The 10,000-nt window shown below is 39.8% G+C and overlaps 1 protein-coding gene across 1 annotated transcript in view; it reads left to right on the forward strand.

Moving 5' to 3' along the window:
• si:dkey-230p4.1 (trichohyalin) overlaps nt 1-10,000 on the forward strand; it is a 36,117-nt gene that overhangs the window by 4,159 nt on the left and 21,958 nt on the right. Inside the window, exons 5-8 of the mRNA XM_062431365.1 lie at nt 7,438-7,508; nt 7,851-8,016; nt 8,129-8,235; nt 9,926-10,000. The exon at nt 9,926-10,000 is cut by the window's right edge and continues 189 nt beyond it. Coding sequence (XP_062287349.1) covers nt 7,438-7,508; nt 7,851-8,016; nt 8,129-8,235; nt 9,926-10,000 — 419 coding nt within the window. The remainder of the gene's footprint in view (nt 1-7,437; nt 7,509-7,850; nt 8,017-8,128; nt 8,236-9,925) is intronic.

The raw sequence follows: 10,000 nt of genomic DNA on the forward strand, positions 1-10,000 counted from the left end.
TACTACTACAGTACTACTACAGTACTACTACAGTACTACTACAGTACTACTACAATACTACTACAGTACTACTACAGTACTACAATACTACAGTACTACTACAGTACTACAGTACTACTACAATACTACTACAGTACTACTACAGTACTACAATACTACAGTACTACTACAGTACTACAGTACTACTACAATACTACTACAGTACTACAGTACTACTACAGTACTACAGTACTACTACAGTACTACTACAGTACTACTACAATACTACAGTACTATTACAGTACTACTACAGCACTACAATACTACTACAGTACTACTACAATACTACTACAATACTACTACAATACTACTACAGTACTACTACAATACTACTACAGTACTACTACAGTACTACTACAATACTACAGTACTACTACAGTACTACTACAGTACTACAGTACTACTACAATACTACAGTACTACTACAGTACTACTACAGTACTACTACAATACTACTACAGTACTACTACAGTACTACAGTACTACTACAGTACTACAGTACTACTACAGTACTACTACAATACTACTACAGTACTACTACAGTACTACTACAATACTACTACAGTACTACTACAGTACTACTACAATACTACAGTACTACTACAGTACTACTACAGTACTACAGTACTACTACAATACTACAGTACTACTACAGTACTACTACAATACTACTACAGTACTACTACAGTACTACTACAATACTACAGTACTACTACAGTACTACTACAATACTACAGTACTACTACAATACTACTACAGTACTACTACAGTACTACTACAATACTACTACAGTACTACTACAATACTACTACAATACTACAATACTACTACAGTACTACTACAGTACTACTACAGTACTACTACAATACTACAATACTACTACAGTACTACTACAGTACTACTACAGTACTACTACAGTACTACAATACTACTACAGTACTACTACAGTACTACTACAGTACTACTACAGTACTACAGTACTACTACAGTACTACTACAGTACTACTACAGTACTACTACAGTACTACAGTACTACTACAGTACTACTACAATACTACAGTACTACTACAATACTACTACAGTACTACTACAGTACTACAGTACTACTACAATACTACTACAGTACTACAATACTACTACAATACTACAGTACTACTACAGTACTACTACAGTACTACAGTACTACAATACTACTACAATACTACAGTACTACTACAGTACTACTACAGTACTACTACAGTACTACTACAGTACTACTACAATACTACTACAGTACTACTACAGTACTACAGTACTACTACAATACTACTACAGTACTACAATACTACTACAATACTACAGTACTACTACAGTACTACTACAATACTACTACAGTACTACAATACTACTACAATACTACAGTACTACTACAGTACTACTACAGTACTACTACAGTACTACTACAGTACTACTACAGTACTACAGTACTACTACAGTACTACAGTACTACTACAGTACTACTACAGTACTACTACAGTACTACAGTACTACTACAGTACTACTACAATACTACAGTACTACTACAATACTACTACAGTACTACTACAGTACTACAGTACTACTACAATACTACTACAGTACTACAATACTACTACAGTACTACAGTACTACTACAGTACTACAGTACTACTACAATACTACTACAGTACTACTACAGTACTACTACAATACTACTACAGTACTACAGTACTACTACAATACTACTACAGTACTACTATACTACTACAGTACTACAGTACTACTACAGTACTACTACAGTACTACTACAGTACTACAGTACTACTACAATACTACAGTACTACTACAGTACTACTACAGTACTACTACAATACTACTACAGTACTACTACAATACTACTACAATACTACAATACTACTACAGTACTACTACAGTACTACTACAGTACTACTACAATACTACAATACTACTACAGTACTACTACAGTACTACTACAGTACTACTACAGTACTACAATACTACTACAGTACTACTACAGTACTACTACAGTACTACTACAGTACTACAATACTACTACAATACTACTACAGTACTACTACAGTACTACTACAGTACTACTACAGTACTACTACAATACTACTACAGTACTACTACAGTACTACTACAGTACTACTACAGTACTACAGTACTACTACAGTACTACAGTACTACTACAGTACTACTACAGTACTACTACAGTACTACAGTACTACTACAGTACTACTACAATACTACAGTACTACTACAATACTACTACAGTACTACTACAGTACTACAGTACTACTACAGTACTACTACAGTACTACTACAGTACTACAGTACTACTACAGTACTACTACAATACTACAGTACTACTACAGTACTGCTACAATACTACAGTACTACTACAGTACTACTACAATACTACAGTACTACTACAGTACTGCTACAATACTACAGTACTACTACAATACTACTACAGTACTACTACAGTACTACTACAGTACTACTACAGTACTACTACAATACTACAGTACTACTACAATACTACAGTACTACTACAGTACTACAGTACTACTACAGTACTACTACAATACTACTACAGTACTACTACAGTACTACTACAATACTACTACAGTACTACTACAATACTACTACAGTACTACTACAGTACTACAGTACTACTACAATACTACTACAGTACTACTACAGTACTACTACAATACTACTACAGTACTACTACAGTACTACTACAGTACTACTACAATACTACTACAGTACTACTACAATACTACTACAGTACTACTACAGTACTACTACAATACTACTACAGTACTACTACAGTACTACTACAGTACTACAATACTACTACAGTACTACTACAATACTACTACAGTACTACTACAGTACTACTACAGTACTACAGTACTACTACAATACTACAGTACTACTACAGTACTACTACAGTACTACTACAGTACTACAATACTACTACAGTACTACTACAATACTACAGTACTACTACAATACTACAGTACTACTACAGTATTACTACAGTACTACAGTACTACTACAATACTACTACAGTACTACTACAGTACTACTACAGTACTACAGTACTACTACAGTACTACTACAATACTACTACAATACTACAGTACTACTACAGTACTACAGTACTACTACAGTACTACTACAGTACTACAGTACTACAGTACTACTACAGTACTACAGTACTACTACAATACTACTACAGTACTACTACAGTACTACAGTACTACTACAGTACTACAGTACTACAGTACTACTACAGTACTACAGTACTACAGTACTACAGTACTACTACAGTACTACTACAGTACTACAGTACTACTACAATACTACTACAGTACTACTACAGTACTACAGTACTACTACAGTACTACTACAATACTACTACAGTACTACTACAATACTACTACAGTACTACTACAATACTACTACAATACTACTACAGTACTACTACAATACTACTACAGTACTACTACAGTACTACAGTACTACTACAGTACTACTACAATACTACAGTACTACTACAATACTACAGTACTACTACAGTACTACAGTACTACTACAGTACTACTACAGTACTACAGTACTACTACAGTACTACTACAGTACTACTACAGTACTACTACAATACTACTACAGTACTACTACAGTACTACAGTACTACTACAGTACTACTACAATACTACTACAGTACTACTACAATACTACTACAGTACTACTACAGTACTACAGTACTATTACAGTACTACTACAGTACTACAATACTACTACAGTACTACTACAGTACTACAGTACTACTACAGTACTACTACAGTACTACTACAATACTACAGTACTACTACAGTACTACTACAATACTACAGTACTACTACAGTACTACAGTACTACTACAGTACTACTACAGTACTACAGTACTACAGTACTACTACAGTACTACTACTACAGTACTACTACAATACTACTACAGTACTACAATACTACAGTACTACTAAAGTACTACAGTACTACTACAGTACTACGACAGTACTACTACAGTACTACTACAGTACTACAGTACTACTACAGTACTACTACAATACTACTACAGTACTACAGTACTACTACAGTACTACAGTACTACAGTACTACTAAAGTACTACTAAAGTACTACTACAGTACTACGACAGTACTACTACAGTACTACTACAGTACTACAGTACTACTACAGTACTACAGTACTACTACAGTACTACTACAGTACTACAGTACTACAGTACTACTACAGTACTACTACTACAGTACTACTACAATACTACTACAGTACTACAATACTACAGTACTACTAAAGTACTACAGTACTACTACAGTACTACGACAGTACTACTACAGTACTACTACAGTACTACAGTACTACTACAGTACTACTACAATACTACTACAGTACTACAGTACTACTACAGTACTACAGTACTACAGTACTACTAAAGTACTACTAAAGTACTACTACAGTACTACGACAGTACTACTACAGTACTACTACAGTACTACAATACTACAGTACTACTAAAGTACTACAGTACTACTACAGTACTACGACAGTACTACTACAGTACTACTACAGTACTACAGTACTACTACAGTACTACTACAATACTACTACAGTACTACAGTACTACTACAGTACTACAGTACTACTACAGTACTACTACAGTACTACAGTACTACTACAGTACTACAGTACTACTACAGTACTACTACAGTACTACTACAATACTACAGTACTACTACAGTACTACTACAATACTACAGTACTACTACAGTACTACTACAGTACTACAGTACTACTACAGTACTACTACAGTACTACAGTACTACTACAGTACTACTACAATACTACTACAGTACTACAATACTACAGTACTACTAAAGTACTACAGTACTACTACAGTACTACTACAGTACTACTACAGTACTACGACAGTACTACTACAGTACTACTACAGTACTACAGTACTACTACAGTACTACTACAATACTACAGTACTACTACAATACTACTACAGTACTACAGTACTACTACAGTACTACTACAGTACTACAGTACTACAGTACTACTACAGTACTACTACAGTACTACAGTACTACTACAGTACTACTACAGTACTACAGTACTACTACAGTACTACTACAGTACTACTACAGTACTACAGTACTACTACAGTACTACAGTACTACTACAGTACTACTACAGTACTACTACAGTACTACAGTACTACTACAGTACTACAGTACTACTACAGTACTACAGTACTACAGTACTACTACAGTACTACTACTACAGTACTACTACAATACTACTACAGTACTACTACAATACTACAGTACTACTACAATACTACTACAGTACTACTACAGTACTACTACAGTACTACAGTACTACTACAGTACTACAGTACTACAGTACTACTACAGTACTACTACAGTACTACAGTACTACTACAGTACTACAGTACTACTACAGTACTACTACAGTACTACAGTACTACTACAGTACTACTACAGTACTACAGTACTACTACAGTACTACTACAGTACTACAGTACTACTACAGTACTACAGTACTACTACAGTACTACTACAGTACTACAGTACTACTACAGTACTACAGTACTACTACAGTACTACAGTACTACAGTACTACTACAGTACTACTACAGTACTACAGTACTACTACAGTACTACTACAGTACTACAGTACTACTACAGTAGTACTACAGTACTACTACAGTAGTACTACAGTACTACTACAGTAGTACTACAGTACTACTACAGTAGTACTACAGTACTACTACAGTACTACTACAGTACTACTACAGTACTACTACAGTACTACAGTACTACTACAGTAGTACTACAGTACTACTACAGTACTACTACAGTACTACAGTACTACTACAGTACTACTACAGTACTACAGTACTACTACAGTACTACTACAGTACTACAGTACTACTACAGTAGTACTACAGTACTACTACAGTAGTACTACAGTACTACTACAGTAGTACTACAGTACTACTACAGTACTACTACAGTACTACTACAGTACTACAGTACTACTACAGTAGTACTACAGTACTACTACAGTACTACTACAGTACTACAGTACTACTACAGTACTACTACAGTACTACAGTACTACTACAGTACTACTACAGTAGTACTACAGTACTACTACAGTACTACTACAGTACTACTACAGTACTACAGTACTACTACAGTAGTACTACAGTACTACTACAGTACTACTACAGTACTACAGTACTACTACAGTACTACTACAGTACTACAGTACTACTACAGTACTACTACAGTAGTACTACAGTACTACAGTACTACTACAGTACTACTACAGTAGTACTACAGTACTACTACAGTACTACTACAGTACTACTACAGTACTACAGTACTACTACAGTACTACTACAGTACTACTACAGTACTACTACAGTACTACAGTACTACTACAGTACTACTACAGTACTACAGTACTACTACAGTACTACTACAGTAGTACTACAGTACTACTACAGTACTACTACAGTACTACTACAGTACTACAGTACTACTACAGTAGTACTACAGTACTACTACAGTACTACTACAGTACTACAGTACTACTACAGTACTACTACAGTACTACAGTACTACTACAGTACTACTACAGTAGTACTACAGTACTACTACAGTACTACTACAGTACTACTACAGTACTACAGTACTACTACAGTACTACTACAGTACTACTACAGTACTACAGTACTACTACAGTACTACTACAGTACTACAGTACTACTACAGTACTACTACAGTAGTACTACAGTACTACTACAGTACTACTACAGTACTACTACAGTACTACAGTACTACTACAGTACTACTACAGTACTACAGTACTACTACAGTACTACTACAGTAGTACTACAGTACTACTACAGTACTACTACAGTACTACTACAGTACTACAGTACTACTACAGTACTACTACAGTACTACTACAGTACTACTACAGTACTACAGTACTACTACAGTACTACTACAGTACTACTACAGTACTAATACAGTACTACAGATCCTCTGAACTGCTGCTTTTTATTTGTATTTCTCTGTACAACATACAGCAGTAATAATTATTATACTATATATATGTATAGTATAATAATAATTATATATATATAGTATAATAATAATTATATATATATTATTTATATATATAGTTTATTTATATAGCTCATGTACAGCAGAGCTATGGCTGAGTGGGCGGAGCTTAATAACAGCATCATGTGTTTGTAGTTGAGGATCAGAGACGAACACAATGACTCTCTGGAGAGCGCCCTCATCAGGCTGGAGGAGGAACAACAGAGGTGTGTGTGTGTGTGTGTGTGTGTGTGTGTATTAATGTGTGTGTGTGTGTGTATTAATGTGTGTGTATAATGTGTGTGTGTGTGTGTGTGTATAATGTGTGTGTGTGTGTGTGTGTATAATGTGTGTGTGTGTGTATATAATGTGTGTGTGTGTGTGTGTGTGTGTGTGTGTGTATATAATGTGTGTGTGTGTGTATAATGTGTGTGTGTGTGTATAATGTGTGTGTGTGTATAATGTGTGTGTGTGTGTGTGTGTATAATGTGTGTGTGTGTGTGTGTGTGTATAATGTGTGTGTGTGTGTATATAATGTGTGTGTGTGTGTGTGTGTGTGTGTGTTACAGGTCCGTTTGTCTTGCTGACACAAACTCTGCACTGCGGGAGCAGCTCAGCCAATCAGAGCAGGCGAACCAGGCCCTGAGGGAAGATCTCCTGAAGCTAACAGCTGATTGGACGAGAGCTGTGGAGGAGGCGGAGCAGAGAGAAGCTGATTGGACGAGAGAGAAAGAGGTGTGGTCTTTATGTAGTATATATATTCTGAAGTACTTTATGTAGTATTTATATATTTATGTGTGTGTGTGTGTGTGTGTGTGTGTGTGTGTGTGTGTGTGTGTGTATCCAGTGTCGGACAGGAAGTGTGTGTCAGCAGCAGGACCGTCTCCTCTCAGTCTGGAGTTGTGTGGTTGCTCTGAGACGTCACTGTCACACAGTAAAAACCGCCACCGACAGGTACGTCTGATCAGCTGATATCTCACCATCATGGAGGGGGGGGGGGGGGGGGGCTGGGTTGTCAGGGGCAACGGCCCCTGGTAGGGTCTCCCAAGGCAGGTGAGGGTCCAGACTAAGAACGATTGAAATGACCCACAACAAAACAGGGCAGCAGGGACCTCGCCAGAATAGGGAGACCAGGGCACTCGCCTTCCACGAGGACCAGCCGGGACCAGCCCGACCCGAACCCACCACCTGCAGGGATCGGGTCTATGGATCAGACGTGGGCCAAAGCATGCTGATCCCCGGCATTGTACATTAGCTCTAGGGACGTGGAACGTCACCTCGCTGGTAGGGAAAAAGCCGGAGCTGGTGTGGGAGGAGGAGCGGTACCAACTAGATATAGTTGGGCTGACCCTACACACAGCACCGGCTCTGGATCCAAACTCCTGGAGAGGAGCCGGGCTGTGTGGAGATACTCAGAGTCCCCGGCCGAGCGCAGCAGAACCGGAGGCTCGCCTCCTTGGTACTTGGTGTTTTTGGGAGGAAGACGGGTTCTGTGGTTCTGCAGTGAACAGCAGCTCAGAGTCCCCGGCCCGGGGACTTCAACGCCCACGTGGGCAACGATGGAGAAACCTGGGGGGGGGGGTGCTGCCCCAAGTGGAGGAGTTTAAGTATCGGGGGGGCTTCTTCACAGTGAGGGTCAGATGGAGCGTGAGGTTGACAGGTGGATGGGTGCAGCAGCAGGTGGATGGTGCAGCATCGGGTGGATGGTGCAGCATCGGGTGGATGGTGCAGCATCGGGTGGATGGTGCAGCATCGGGTGGATGGTGCAGCATCGGGTAGATGGTGCAGCATCAGGTAGATGGTGCAGCATCAGATGGATGGTGCAGCATCAGGTGGATGGTGCAGCATCGGGTGGATGGTGCAGCATCGGGTGGATGGTGCAGCATCGGGTGGATGGTGCAGCATCAGGTGGATGGTGCAGCATCGGGTGGATGGTGCAGCATCGGGTGGATGGTGCAGCATCGGGTGGATGGTGCAGCATCGGGTGGATGGTGCAGCATCGGGTGGATGGTGCAGCATCGGGTGGATGGTGCAGCATCGGGTGGATGGTGCAGCATCAGGTAGATGGTGCAGCATCAGGTAGATGGTGCAGCATCAGATGGATGGTGCAGCATCGGGTGGATGGTGCAGCATCAGGTGGATGGTGCAGCAGCGGGTGGATGGTGCAGCATCGGGTGGATGGTGCAGCATCGGGTGGATGGTGCAGCATCGGGTGGATGGTGCAGCAGCGGGTGGATGGTGCAGCATCAGTACCGGACCGTCCTGGTGGATCAGAACCCTCTCAGTGTAGCAGTCAGTCTACGTCCCAACCCTCACCTCTGCTCACCAGCTTTGGGTAGTGACCCAAACAATGAGATGCTGGATCCAAGCAGAGAGGGTCTGGGCTCTTAGAGATCGGGTCAGGAGTTCAGACATGCGGGGGAGGCTAGGAGTAGAGCCGCTGCTCCTTCACATGGAGCCAGCTGAGGTGGTTCTGGCTCCTAGTCAGGATCCTCCTGGACGCCCCCCTTTAGAGGAGGTCCAGGTCCAACTGGGAGGAGACCCAGAACACACTGGAGGGATTACATGAGAATGGAACAGCTGTTATCAAACTGTGGGTAATTTATATGAGACATAAACATAACCGACCTGTGTCTGTGTGCAGGGACCTGTGGCAGCTGAGGGCAGAGTTTTCTCGTCTCTCCTCGTCTCTTCTGTCCAGCTGTGACGTGGTCTCCTC

This window comes from Scomber scombrus, chromosome 13 (assembly GCF_963691925.1).
Source record: "Scomber scombrus chromosome 13, fScoSco1.1, whole genome shotgun sequence".
Classification (NCBI taxonomy): Eukaryota; Metazoa; Chordata; class Actinopteri; order Scombriformes; family Scombridae; genus Scomber; species Scomber scombrus.